At 50.3% G+C, this 14,333-nt stretch overlaps 2 protein-coding genes across 2 annotated transcripts in view; one reads left to right on the top strand and one right to left on the bottom strand.

Annotated features, from left to right (window-relative positions):
• Positions 1–104: 104 nt before the first annotated feature.
• Positions 105–6,993, top strand: CUNH22orf23 (chromosome unknown C22orf23 homolog). The gene is made up of 7 exons (XM_041672046.1): positions 105–155; positions 318–429; positions 2,632–2,694; positions 5,674–5,856; positions 6,332–6,460; positions 6,622–6,722; positions 6,860–6,993. Exons 2-7 carry the CDS (start codon positions 327–329, stop codon positions 6,929–6,931), a joined length of 651 nt encoding a protein of 216 aa, XP_041527980.1. The 5' UTR covers positions 105–155; positions 318–326; the 3' UTR covers positions 6,932–6,993.
• Positions 6,994–7,287: 294 nt separating this feature from the next.
• Positions 7,288–14,333, bottom strand: part of Micall1 (MICAL like 1) — a 30,631-nt gene continuing 23,585 nt past the window's right edge. The window contains exons 11-16 of the mRNA XM_041672045.1: positions 14,010–14,136; positions 13,804–13,894; positions 13,594–13,667; positions 10,905–11,019; positions 10,687–10,733; positions 7,288–9,602 (exon numbers count right to left, since the gene is read on the bottom strand). Coding sequence (XP_041527979.1) covers positions 9,481–9,602; positions 10,687–10,733; positions 10,905–11,019; positions 13,594–13,667; positions 13,804–13,894; positions 14,010–14,136 — 576 coding nt within the window. The 3' untranslated portion in view covers positions 7,288–9,480. The remainder of the gene's footprint in view (positions 9,603–10,686; positions 10,734–10,904; positions 11,020–13,593; positions 13,668–13,803; positions 13,895–14,009; positions 14,137–14,333) is intronic.

The following is a 14,333-nucleotide window of genomic DNA, read 5'->3' as shown; positions in this document are numbered from 1 at the left end:
AAGCAATCACTTCCGGGAGACAGCCAAGAACGAGACGCGAGTGCGCACGCGTGGGCGTGTACGCTAGTTACCATAGTAACGGATGCGCTTGGTGCGGGCCCTAACACACTGGCTTCCCCGAGGTTCTCCTTCAGGAGGGCGCTGCCACGCTTAGGGTGAGCGCTCCGCCCGGGACCGTCCCGATGGGGACTGTGTTCACTTCACGGTCCGGAGCCGAGGGTTCGGGCACCAGCTTCTCAGATACCCAGGGTGCTGGCGATGAGAGGTCGGGACTGCGACGCGAGACGAGGGCTGGTCATTGCTTCTCTCCCTCCTAGGGCCCTCCCATGGCTTCACAGGAGAGGGTGGGCGCAGTGTCCAAAGGAACCGGGTTCCGGCGCTGCCCTAAGCAGGTCACTTACACGCCGGGGACCTGCGAGCTGCTCAGAGGTCAGTGCTTCACAGGAACAACGACAGGAGAGGTGGTGGTTTCTTTAAGAGACTGGGATTAAGAAAAGTTCAGGAGAGGACCAAAGTCCAAAGGAAGGAGAATTTTGGGGTGATTAGCTCATCTTTTACATTGCACGTTCAATGAAACCTAACTTCTCCTCACCACAGTGAAAACCTCCAGTACCAAATCCAATTGCCTTCCCTGGGCTTAGCACAATATATAGTCAGTCTTATAAGCTTTTGGTTTCCCAGATAGCACCTTTAAAAAAAAAAAAAGATTTCTTTATTTATTTATTATGTATACAACATTCTGCCTCCAGGTATGCCCGCACACCAGAGGAGGGCGCCAGATCTCAGTACACAGATGGTTGTGAGCCACCATGTGGTTGCTGGGAATTGAACTCAGGACCTCTGGAAGAGCAGTCAGTGCTCTTAACCTCTGAGCCATCTCTCCATCCCCTCACCTTTTTTTTTTTTAAGATTTATTTTTTTATTTTTGTGCATTGGTGTTTTGCCAGCATGTATGCCTGTGTGAGGGTGCAAGATTCCCTGGAACTGGAGTAACAGACAGTTGTGAGCCCCGTGCAAGTGCTGGGAACTGAACCCAGGTCCTCCTGAAGAACAGCTGGTGCTCTTCACCGCTGAGCCATCTCTCCAGCCCCACAGCCAGCACCTTCTAAATGGTGAATGCCACCAGGCAGAGAAAGTGCCTGTTTCTGCTCACAGTTGTGGCGCCAGCCTCTGATACATGGATGAGCATATATATATATATATACATTCATTTATCCAACAACTAAAAACACCTGATATGTGATTTTCATATTCTCCTACGTACTGGAAGTAAAGTGTTAGGGGATTGCAGAAAAGCAAACAATTCTTGCTTCCATAGAGCTAACAGTATAGGAGGTTAACAAGAAAAAATTACAAAGCTCAGTAATTTTGGGGTGTAGCTCAGTAATACGTATGCTAAGCATACATGAAGCCTGGTTTCAATCTCAGCACACGGCACACAAAAAATGTTACAGTTGGAAAAGTCGGCTCGGTGGTTAAGAACGTGTATTGTTCTTCAAGAAGACTGGAGTTCCCATATTAGCCACACACAAAAAAAGATGTATGTCTTAGGCAGATATAATGATATGCAAGTTTTCTGCTTGAGAGAATTGCCTGAGAAAAAAAAAGTCTGGATAATTAGATAATTAGTAATACCCTGTCTTTAAAATAAAATAAAATAAAATAAAATAAAATAAAGGCTGTAGAGATAGCTCAGAGGTTAAGAACACTTGCTGCTGTTCTGGAGGATCCAAGTTCAATTCCAACAACCATGTCAGGTGGCCTGAAACCACCTATAGAGGTTCAGTGCCTTTTTCTGGCCTCCACAGGCACCCATACACACAAAATCTTAAAGCTGGGTGGTGGTACACACCCCTAATTCTAGCACTCAGAAGGCAGAGGCAGGTAGGTTTCTGAGTTTGGGGCCACCCTGACCTACAGATGGAGTTCCAGGACAGCCAGAGCTGTTACACAGAGAAACCCTGCCTCGAAAAAACAAACAAACAAAAAAGACTTTTTTAAAAAAATCCATAGGCCAGGCGGTGGTGGCGCACGCCTTTAATCCCAGCACTCCGGAGGCAGAGGCAGGCAGATCTCTGTGAGTTCAAGTCCAGCCTGGTCTACAAGAGCTAGTTCCAGGACAGGCTCCAAAGCTAAAAAAAAAAAAAAAACCTGTCTCGAAAAACCAAAAAAGAAAGAAAGAAAGAAAAATAGTGGCTTATGACTTTAACCCCAGCACTCTGGAGACATAGGCGAGTGAGTTTGAGGCCTGCTCAATGAATATACCATGTTTCAGAACAGCCAGGCTATACAGTAAGACCCAATAAATAAATAAATAAATGGATAGATGAATATATAGAAAAAGGAAAAAACCTAAAAATGTGACATGTACTAGAGAAAATGAAGCAGGCAGAAGAACATGCGTGCTTAGTTGGGAGTTGGGGAGCAGTGCTGCGGTATGGAGTTTGGGCAAGATGAGACATGCTGAGACGTGGGGGAGATGCAGGGTTCAGCTGCAGCTCAGGAGGTCTCACGCCGAGACGTGGGGGAGATGCGGGGTTCAGCTGCAGCTCAGGTCTTATGCCGAGAAGTGGGGGAGATGCGGGGTTCAGCTGCAGCTCAGGAGGTCTCACAGAGTGTTTTATTTTGCAGTGATGATGAAGGAGTCCAAACTGACTAACTTCCAGCAACGACACATCTTGGACACCATGAGAAGTAAGGACAGTCACTCTAGAGACTTTCTGAACAGAGGACCAGGGATATATCTTTAATATTCCTCTATGTGAAAGGGAAGGGGAGTTCATCTCAAAGGACAGAAGCCAGACATGATTATATACACTTCTAGTCCCAGCACTTAGGAAGCAGAGGCAGGAGGATCACCAAAAGTTCAAGGCTGAGCCCGGCTGTGGTGGTGCAAGCCTTTAATCCAGCACTTGGTAGGCAGCGGCAGGCAGAGTGAGTTCCAGGATAGCCAAGGCTACATAGAGAAACCCCATTTTGGAAAAAAAAAAAAAAAAAAGTTCCAGGCCAGCCTGGTTTATACAACAAGGTCCAGGCTGGCCAGGGCTACATAGTGAGACCATCTCATAAAAAGGTTTGGGGAGAGTGAGGCAGGCTGGAGAAGTGGCTTAGTGGGTAAGAGAAGGCTCTTGTAGAGGCCCTGAATTTGGTTCCCAGCTCCCATGTCGGTGGCTCACAACCACCTGCAACTCCAGCTGCAGGGCCATCCCACATCTCTGGCCTCTGTGGGCACTGCAGTCATGTTCAGACACACAGGCATATACATATCTAGAGTAACTAAAAATAACATATTTTTTGTTTGTTTTTCAAGACAGGGTTTCTCTGTGTAGCCCTGGTTTTCCTGGAACTCACTCTGTAGACCAGGCTGGCCTCGAACTCACAGAGACCCGCCTAACTCTGCCTTTCAAGTGCTGGGCTTGAGACATGCTGTGGACAGATTATTCCTTGTGCTGCCAGCTCACAAACTACACAGAAACTTAATCATGGAAGTTCAGCCAAGGGCTTGGGCTTGTCCCTCTAGCTCTATCCATCTACGACTTGTGCCTTTCACCTCTCCTCTGCATCTGGTTGGTGACTCTGCCCTCTTCTTTGCAGCTCTTTGTCCAGAAGTCCCGCCTATACCTCCTGCTTAGCTATTGGCCATTATCTTTTTTGAAACCATTCACACTGACACATCTTCACACAGTGTAAAGGAATACTGACTAGCCAGTGGTAAAGAATACTTACTGCTCTTGCAAAGGTTCTGAGTTCAGATCCCAGCTCCTACATGGTGCCTCACCCCCATCTAAACTCCAGTGCGAAGTGATCCTCTTCTGACTCCTGTGGGCACCAGAAGAGGTTCATATATGGTATACATTGATATATGCAAACATCCATAGACATAAAATAAAAATAAGTACACCTTGAAAGACAAGGCTTCCTTGAAGCTGTTCCCTAGGAATTCACTGTCTACTTCTCCTTAAGCAAAATATTGTTTCATAGCTTGGTTGAAGCCACAGATCCCTCTCCCCGACATGAATGTCCAGCATCACTGAGGCTGTAACTATTTGCTTGCTCAGCGTGTGCTCAGGGGAGAGGCAGACCTGGGGCACGGGATCATCCCGGGAATGGTATCTGCTTGGTTCCACGAAGGGAAGGCAGTGGGGGAGTGGGGAGTAAAGGCAGGCACACACTTTTAAGTCCACAGCACAGAAACCCAGTCATCCTTGACGGCCCTTGTTCTCCCTCCTACCTGGTCAACAGCCCTGCAAGCTACAACCTGCTCCTGATAACCTGTCTTCTCTGCTCCTCACCAATGCTGCATGTTATCTGAATAGCTGTTTTCCTTGACCCTACCCTTAGCCATGAATGGGACTGTCAACAGCAGAAAGGGTAACTTTTCCCCAAACCCTCCAACAGCTTGCTACGCTGTAGAATAAAATCCTCTTTCCAGAAGCTTCCATAAGTCCTGATCTCTGTCTCTCACCCCATTAGCCTCTTGGCTGCTACCTAGATACCTGGGTACACAGTGCCTGAGCACCTTCACCCCAGCTGTTCTACCTGGAACAGTCTTCCTCAAAGTAACTGCAGGTCTGGCTCATCACCCTTCACTGTCTGCTCCAATGTACCCTTTTACAAAAGCTTTCCCTGTTACAACCACAATCTGGGCTGCAGTTTTGGCTCAGTTGGCAGAGCCCTTGCCTCAGATGCACCAAGCCCTGGTGCATTCCAGCACCACAGAAACCAGGTGTGGTGGCAAATACCTACAATCCATGCACTTGGAAGATAGAGGCAGGAGGATCAAAAGTTTAAGGTCTATATGGAGTTGGGAGGCCAGTCTGGATAGACCCTGCCTTTAAAATAAGCAAAAACTGCCAGGTGGTGGTGGCACACATCTTTAATTCCAGCACTTGGGAAGCAGAGGCAGGTGGATCTCTGTGAGTTTGAGGCCAACCTCATCTACAGAGCAAGTTCTAGGCCAGGCTCCAAAGCTACAGAGAAACCCTGTCTTAAGAAAACAAACAAAACAAACAAACAAAAAACAACATCAAAAAAGCAAAAAACAAAACACAGGGCTGGTGAGATGGTTAAGCAGGGAAAGGTGCTTGCTGCCAAGTGTAACAATCTGAATTTGATCCCTGGGACACGCATGGTCAGAGAGAACTGATTCCCTGACCTGCACACATACACAGACATGCATGCACACAGCACATTAAAACAAAAACCACACACAGAGAAATAAAAACACCAAAGACTCAGTGTATAAGAATGTTTATTGCAGCATTGTCAGAAGTAGTAAAAATCCAGCCAACAAAAACAAAACAAACCCAGAGAGAACCTGAATGACTAGCTGAATAAATAGTGTAATCATTCTAACAACTAGTAGATTACTATAAAAAATAAGTTACATATAAATGTGTCTTTATGGAAAGTTGGTCGTGATAAATTGGTAAGTGAAAAGGTGTGATCCAGTGTTTAAGAACCGTCTGTGTACATACCGAACAAAAAACATCCTTGAATGTGTTTTAGAAGCATCAAGAACGAGGAGCGACCACCTAATTGTTAGCACAGCCTGCAGAGGAGCACGCTCAGAGGGCTGGACTGTCCACACTGTTTGACTTCTATTTGGCAAATACTACTTTTCTTCAAAAAGAAAGACAAACAGGTGCCGTCACTTGACCATTTTGTTCCCAGGAGGAGCCCCTCTGCCCCTGCAGTGCAACCCAACATCCAGCCAGAGGGACTCTCCTTCTAAGAAGCCAGCTACAACCATCTACCTGCCTCCCATCCTGGCTACCCACTCCCACCTCCGGCCTGCCAGCATGTGTCAAGCCAATGGGGCATACAACCGTGAGCAATTCAAGCCTCAGGCCACCAGTAAGTGATGGTCTTGGGCTAGGGGCTCTCTTCTGTCTTCTGGGGTCACAGAGGCCTGGGACAGACAGCACCATTCCAGTAGTGGGTAACAAACCCAGACAGATGGCCCTCTTCATCCTATAGCTTTTCTGAAATTAATCCAGTTTTCCTAATCCTAATCCCAGAGGGATACATGGTCCCTCAAGTCCATCTCCTCTGTATTTGAGCCCACATCTGGGAGCATGCCCCAGCATCCTCACAATTCCCTACACATAGGTCACCTCGGAGGTCTGCATTTCTGGATTCTCTGTTAGCTCTGCACTGAAGTTTTTTCTTGGTTGTCTCAACTGCTAACCTGCCATGTTCTGCTCTGGAACAGCCAAGGGAGGTGCTGGGTCTGCAGAGCCCACTCCTCTCAACCCCAACAGACTGCAGCGGGGTTAAGAGGGAAACAACTGCTCTTCCCTCTTAACAAGACTGTCTCTGGGCCCTACAGGAGATCTGGAGAAGGAGAAACGAAGACTCCAAAATATCTTTGCCACTGGGAAGGACATAGAGGAACGGAAAACGGCTCCACGTATGCAGCAAGAGGACCCAGCTCCCGAGGTGGACCGGTTTGAAGAATGTGAGTGTGTGTGTGTAGAACTGATGGGGCTAACAAGAGAACATGACTTGCTAGAGACCCCCTCCCCCACCCCGCCCTGCTCTCCCTCAGAGGTTATGTGCTGCCTGGGTCCCTGTGCACTCCCACTGTCCTGTGCACTGATGGCCCTCCCCTCTGTGCAGTGGTGAAGGAAGTCCAGGACAGGAAAGAATTCTTGGCTGCCATGGAGGCTCTGGGACAGGGCAAGCAATACCGAGGAATCATCCTGGCTGAAATCTCCCAGGTAGGAAAGCCCAAAAGTGGGGAGGAGTAGACTCAAATGGGAGGAGCCCCAGCCAGCACCACGGCTGGCCTCTCAGGTGGCAAGCTCCCACCATGGTGTCCTGCCATGACAGCCATCTTCCTGGTGGCCCTTTGCAGAAAATAAGGGAAATGGAGGACATCGACCGCAGCAGAAGCGAGAGGCTTAGGAAGGCTCTGGCCACCACCTAATCCTAGACAAGGGTGGGCCAGCCCAGTGCGACCACCAGAGCCTTCGCTTCGCCAAGCAGTGTCATCCCCAGGTCTGCCCACCCTCAGAGACCATGCCAGATCATGATGTGGCACTGCCCAGGGATGCAGAGGCCACAGTGATGCCTCTGAGTCACTGTCACAGCCACAGTATTGGCACCTTCTTCAGAGGAAAGAGCCCAGACACACCATGGACATCTGCCTAAGGGCACCCTCTCTCTGGCTCTTCCCACGCCACAGCTGTCCTCCAGGTGCTCTGTGAACACGATTCTGTCCTTCCTGTATCTTAGGATCTATTTCTTTGCCTTCTTGTAGCCTTGGGCAAATGTTTGACCACAATGATTAATTGGCCAATAAAACACATTTAACTTGGCCATGACATGTGCTGCCTTGTTTACACAGGAATAAACACATTTAATCTGTTCAGAATCAGAACCCGTCCAGTGCACATGAGTTCTAACTGCTGTTTGCACATTTCCAGAGGAGCAGGGAAACAGATTCCTGAGCAGCCTGTCGTCAGTGCTAGCCCTCAATTCTGCGGTGTGAACACCCGTCTCACTAAGACACTCCATCCAGGTAGTTACTGCTGAGGAGCCCACTAGGGGTTAAAGGTCAGCTTCATGACTTCCACCAAATGAAGACTAAGGAAAGAAACATAAAAGGAGGGATCCATACTAAAAGGGCTCTGGCAGGTGCCACAGCCTTGGTTCCAGTTCCATTCACATGCTCCCGAGGTCCCAGCCTGAAGGTCAAGGAACCCAATAAGGAAACAGCCCTGCTCCCACCTGGTATGCCCTCGCTCCCCACAACTGATTTACTGCACAGCAGTGTCCTTCAGGCTGTGACTCTGAACAGCCTGACCTTCACTAGTATCCCATCATTCCCGTCTCTAGAAATGAAATCCTTCCTGCACCTGCTACAAGTCCCATATCTGTCTTCTTACCGAAGAATAACCATGGCTATTACACAAGAGCCAGCAGATAGCATCAGTCAGTAGGGACACAGCTCCAGCCCAAGCCTAGCACACTGGAAAAGCCAGGGCAAGTGCTGACTACAGTGGCAAACTCAAATAGATGGCAACATTTACAGATTATGCCTGACAGAAACTAGATTCTGGGTTTCTTTTGAAAAGTGAGCAAGATGTGGCAAGCCTGTGTCCACATTCACAGGCAACAGGTGACTTCTGTGAGGAGGGCTGGTCCCTGGAGACATGGAAACTATGCTTGACACTGAGACAGCCTGGTGGAGCCCTCTCCTGGGTTACAGCAGCTGGGTCACAGGACCCTTCTGAAAAACCTGAGGTGGTAGCCTGGGCTTCAGGTCAACAGTGCATCTGGAAAGACTGCCAGGGGCTATATGGGAGTGCAAGCACCTCTCCCCAAACAAGAAGGGAATCCTGCCCCATGGGAGGCACTGTGGTCAAGTTCCCAACTGCGTGGACAGCCCAGCCCCTCCCGGGTGGCCAGACACCTGGCCATGAGGTGGAGCACACACAGGCAAAAGGGCACAGATGTGGCTGTGGCCAAGGCTACTGGGCACTAGCAACTGAGAGACAGTGCACTCCTTCCCAGGATGCAGAGGGAGGGGCAGGCACTGAAGATGCCGAGAGCAAGAACAGTGCTTGGACCACAGGCTGCCTGGCATATTCCCCAGGGAAAAGATGTACCCCCAGTACTGTTCTCCCAGGGCCATCCAGGGGTGAATGCCACCAGTCCCCAGAGGGAACAGACAACCACAGAAAGGAATGGGTCCATCCCCTGGGTATGGAGTGGGCAAAAACCCTGCATCAGAGGTCAGATCACAACACCTTAGAGAACAAAGGTTAGCACCTACCCAAATCACACCTTTCTAGGCTAGTCTGAGTCACCACCTCAGCACAACCACCAGGTCCCCATGGTGTGGGTGAGACTTCCCATGAACCAAGGGAGAGGTAAGGGAAGAGCTCCCTACAGCTTGGGAGGCAGAGGAAAGCAGTTCATTCCCAACTGACACAAAACAGCACTCACTGAGGGTCCAGAATCTAAGACTTCATAGAGCTCCTGAGTGAGGGGACATGACTTTCAAGGGCACATGTGTTAGACAGGAAGGCAGAGACTAAGAGTCAGGGCTGAGAAGGAAGAAGTTAGGCAGCCAGCCTTGTTGCTGGCCTGCTGCAAGGTGCACATGTCATGGCCAGAGCCTGCCTTGGGCAGGACTGACAGTGAAGACTCCATCTGGCCTGGTTCAGAAGTACAAGGAGAGTTACTGCCTCTGCCTAGTCCCTGCATCCCTGCTTGCCCCTGGGCCTGTCACAGCATCTGGAGTCAGAATGCAAGTGGGCAGGGCTAAGTCACAGCTGTCTGGGACACAGGGAAGAAAGAGGGAAGAAAACTTTAGCCCAAACCAGCTGGAGACTCCCAAGGAGGCCAAAGCTCACCCAGGGACTCCCTCCCAAGGTCACTGACCCCCTTGGCAGGTCTGAGGGCAGCAGAGTGCTGTTCTGGCCTGGAGACTCCAGGAGAGGAGAGGAAGTCTGCTTCCTGCGCTGTCTGTCAACTCTTGTCCCCAGGGACCTTGCTTTTGGTGTCACGCTTGTTTCCCAGCAGCTTCAGCACCTTCATGGTCTTGAACTTGCCTTTCTTCTTACCCTCGGACTCAGTCTCTCTTTGGAACTCTGCAGCAAAGAGGGACCATCAGGGGCAGGATGGAGCAGTGACCAGCGACACTGAGCGGCTTTAGCCCACCCATGCACCAAGTCATGTCACTATGCCTAGTTCCCTTTTCTCCCTGGGATCCACACCTGGGAGGACAGTCTGGAGCCTGAGACGGCGGTGCTCAACCTGTGGTCGCATATTCTACATATCAGATATTTATATTACGATTAATAACAGTAGCAAAATTACAGTTATCAAGTAGCAAAGAAACAATTTTATGGTTGGGGGTCACCAAAATATGAGGAACTGTACTAAAGGATTGCAGCATTAGGAAGGTTGAGAACCACTGTGAGGTATAGCTCACATTTTACTCAATAGCTCCATCACCTAGACTGACGTACATTTCTCTGTAGGCTACAACAGAAATCTCAACTGCCAGGACTAAGGAACACCTCAGAAACCATCTGCCCAAACCTCAAACTCTCACGAGGAAAATGTGTGCCTTTGAAAAGAACCAACACCAACCATGTGCTTGTAGGTCCCTAATCCCAGACTGGTGCTTTGCAGAGTTAGCTCCAAAACCCTCAGCCCACACCGGGGAGAGGCACCATGGGAATGGGAGTGAAGTGAGGGCTGAAGGAACTGGCTCAGCCACCAGCTCATGTTAGAGAAAGGACCAGCACTCAGTCTGGCTCCAGCCTCAGCCAAGATGTAGCCATGAGGCCAAACAGTGAGCCACAGGTGGGACTAAGGTCAAACCCCAACCCAAACAGCTCTCAGGGAGCAACTCCAGGCACTCTGATCCTAGCTCTAGATTCCCATACTCCTAAGCCAACCCGCAGAGCTCTGGAAAGATAATCTGCTCAGAGCAAAGCCATCCTGGGTCAAGACCTCCTGGTGGACCACAGTTCTCCCCTCCCAGCCTGAACCAGCCGCATGGCTGTGACTGGCCTCACTACACTTGGCTTTCCAGCAAAATGGAGCCTGGAATTTGCATTATGACCAACCATCCCTATGGGGCCTGTTCAACCTTCTATTTCCAGGCTGCAAACATAGGCTGGCGCTCACAGGTAGGTACTGGTCCCTCCACAAGATGAGCCTCACCTTTCTTCCTCATCATAGCTTCCAACATCTTGTCTTCCTCTTCTTCCCTGGGGTGGAAATGACAAGCTGAGTGACCACAGCAGGAAAGAGCCAGGTCACCCATGAGCCCCTTCCAACCTTCAGGCCCCACAGGACTTGTCAAACGTGAGGGAAAGCTGGCAGTGAAGGCAGAGCTCTGCCAGGAAGTGGCTCCACCTATGGGGTCCCAAGCATGTCACCTCTGCCGGTCCTCATCCAGGCAGTTGACAATAGCATTGCGCTGCTCGATGAGGGTCACAAGCTCCTGCATCAGCACCTTTTCTCTGGCCCGATCCTCCTCTGTCCAATCCTTTTCTGCCAAAGGAGAAAGCCAGGGTGAGTGGTGGGGACCCTCTTCCTCACAGTAACAGGACATACCACCTGAGTTCCCGGGAAGACAGCAGGTAACTATACTGTGGAATGAGTGGAGGGCCCAGAGTTGACACTCACAAGCTCTTAGAGAGATTGGAAGCAATTCTAGAAAGAAACAAGGACACCCGGAAGCCCACCAGAAAGCCTTCAAAAGACGCCCTGTAGAGGCAGAAACCCTCAAGGGCTTCCTGCTCACCAAACACGTCATTCAAGGATACCATGCAAGGCCAAGGTGCCCACCAAACACACTGTTCAAGGACATCATGCAAGGCTAGCAATTCTCATGGGCTGAAGAGATGGCTCAGAGGTTAAGAGCACTGACTGTTCTTCCAGAGGTCTTGAGTTTAATTCCCAGCAACCACATGGTGGCTCACAGACATCTATAATGAGATCTGGTGCCCTCTTCTGGCATGCAAGCATACACGGAAGGAATGTTGTACACATAATAAATAAATAAATCTTTAAAAAAAAAAAAAAGGCTAGCAATTCTCAAGGGCTTCCTGCATATCAAGCCCACTGTTGAAGATACCAAGCAGGCCAGCACTCCCCAAAGCCTTCCTAACACATGTGTTGGTGGCATCTTGAGAAAAGCTATTGGACTGGCTTGAGTGGACAGGGGTGGGAATGACAAGGAACTTCCAGAGGTCCACTTGCAGAAGCAGTATGGTCCCGGTCACACAGAGGAACATGTTCCCAAAGCCTATAGGAGGGCACTGGGGACAGGCCAGTCATGAGGATCCCTGGTGTCACTTCCAGCCTCTTCCCTCTTCTAGGCCCAGGGCTGCCTCACAAGACCACCATCAGGGGGCACACTCATGTCTGGTTCCTCTCACCATCTCCAGGCTCCAGGGCACCCACACCTGGTGCCCCTCATGTGCTACACACCTAGAAATAAACCTCCTGAAGCTCCAGGAACTGTCCCCTTCCCCTATGACCTCACTTTGCCAAAACTGAGGGTCAGGAAGTCCAGCCCAGGTCTGGGGACAGAGTAGGGCTTCACAGTCACCACCCAAGTTCCAATCCTGCTCTGCCTTTCTTCATCTAGAGCTTGGTAAATTATGCTTCTAATCTACATGGAGGGAAATTGAAGCTTTGGAAAACGAAGCCTTTGGCCAGCAATGGCCAGAGACTGTAAAGCCAAATTGAACACAGGCAGCCTGACCTCCTATTTGGTATCTATGGACCGAACTCCCTCAGGGTCAAATAAACCAGCTTTATCTTCAAAAGCAGCATCAGGGGAAAGCTAAAGAGGACAGGGTGTACAGCCACAGCCTTGGGGCTGATGGCTCATACCCACTCTCTCACACTGGGCTCCTGAGTGCTGGCCACACCCCCAGCTCCTGCTGACTTGGGAGTGACTCATGGTTGGCAAAGGATGCCTAGGACATTCTGTGACATGGGGGTACTCCAGCGTTCCGAGTTCCCCAGTCAATGGAGAGGAAAGACAGAGAGATGGTAGACTGGTGTTGAGGACCTGCACAGGGCAAAGGCAGAGCTAGCAGCTACACAAACAAAAAAAGCCTAGCCTCTGGGTCCATTTCTAACCTCAGCTGTGAAATGGCAATGACGATCCATCACCCAAGTCTGACGTAGGAAAAAGGCTGGAACCCTGGATCCTTCCATGGCTCTGTGGACTTTACTAGCAGCTACAGATCAGTGCACGCCACAGCCACCACATGACAGTCAGTACAGGCCACAGCCACAGACATGGTCAGTGCACGCCACAGCCAGACATGATGGTCAGTACACGCCACAGCCACACACATGAGGGTCAGTTCATGCCACAGCCACCCACACGATGGTCAGTGCATGCCACAGCCACCCACACGACAGTCATTGCACACCACAGCCACAGACAAGCTCATCACAAATGCATAGGTTTTAAGAGTCAAACTTGAGGGGCTAGAGAGATGACTCAGAGGTTAAGAGCACTGGCTGTTCTTCCAGAGGTCCTGAGTTCAATTCCCAGCAACCACATGGTGGCTCACAACCATCTGTAATGAGATCTGGCACTCTGGCGTGCGGGCATACATCGAGGCAGAATGTTGTATACATAATAAATAAGTAAATCTTTAAAAAAAAAAAAAAAGAGTCAAACTTGGATCCTCATACTTATACAAGCACTTAGTAACTAAGTCACCTCCTCAGACCTTGATGGGTTTATTTTGTTTTCCAAAACAGGGTTTCTCTGTGTAGCCTTGGATGTCCTCGAACTTACTCTGTGGACCTGGCTGGCCTTAAACTCAGAGATGCACATACCTCTGCCTTCCAAGTGCTGGGATTAAAGGCATGTGCCACCATAGCCAGCTACTTTTCAACTTTTTTGGTTTTTTGAGATGGGGTTTCTCTGTGTAATCCTGGCTGTCCTGGAACTCACTCTATAGACCAGGCTGGCCTCAAACTCACAGAGATCCACCTGCCTCTGCTGCCTGAGTACAGGGATTAAAGGCGTGTGCCACCACTGCCCGGCTTATTTTTCAGTTTGTAAGGCAGGCTCATGTAGCTGAGCTGGCTCACCTGGCTTGTTGAGAAGGCACCGCAGTTCATATTCTACGTCAGCCTGGCGCTGCTCCAGGTTCTGCTGCTTAACACTAAAGGGTGAGATGAAGAGGAAGTAAACGCTTCTGTGCAGTGCCAGCCACCCACACTGAGCTGCCATGGCAGAGTGTGCAGGCTCCGAGTCCTCCCCAGACCCCAGTGGGAAGCAGGCAAGGAGTCAGGACTCACACGTAGATAAGCTCTGACTCTCGCCGCAACAGTAGGTGCTTCTCGTGAATGAGCTTGAACCAGTCCACCAGCATGTTGTCCTCACTGCCCTCTGGAAGCCAGATCCCCACTGAGGCCAGAGCTGGCACCCCTCCCAGCTCAGCACCCCAAGGTGAGGGGCTCCCATCAACCCACAGCCCTCAGCCATCTCTCGGCAGCTCCCGCACCATTTGCTCCTCCACGCAGCTTCTCTTCCAGCAGAACGCCACGGTGTTCCAGGGCATCCAGCTGGCGCTCAATAGTGTCCATCTCACCATAGATGTCCTCCTCAGGGATATACTGGTCAGCCTGGACCTGCCCAACAATACTCTGGTCACCTAAAGAGCAGTGGCCTTCCCCTTCACCTGCTCCCGTCCAACTCACAGGGTCCCCTGGCCACTGCAGGCTGCAGGAAGCCAGGTCCTGTCCCACAAGGTAGCATGACAAGAAGGCAGCATAGGTGTGGAGAAGGGGCTGTCCCCTCCCTACCAAGGGTCTGACAGACTCCCAAT

Source organism: Microtus oregoni, unplaced genomic scaffold (assembly GCF_018167655.1).
Source record: "Microtus oregoni isolate MIOR12 unplaced genomic scaffold, Mior012 000022F_ref0000154, whole genome shotgun sequence".
Taxonomy (NCBI): domain Eukaryota; kingdom Metazoa; phylum Chordata; class Mammalia; order Rodentia; family Cricetidae; genus Microtus; species Microtus oregoni.
This window is presented reverse-complemented; position numbering and strand designations above follow the sequence as displayed.

Excerpts from the sequence above, each read along its gene's own strand:
- CUNH22orf23 (XM_041672046.1), top strand. The coding sequence starts at position 327 with ATGGCTTCACAGGAGAGGGTGGGCGCAGTGTCCAAAGGAACCGGGTTC. Across the intron at positions 2,695-5,673 it reads CATCTTGGACACCATGAGAA|GAGGAGCCCCTCTGCCCCTG; the intron begins GTAAGGACAGTC and ends TTTTGTTCCCAG. Across the intron at positions 5,857-6,331 it reads ATTCAAGCCTCAGGCCACCA|GAGATCTGGAGAAGGAGAAA; the intron begins GTAAGTGATGGT and ends TGGGCCCTACAG.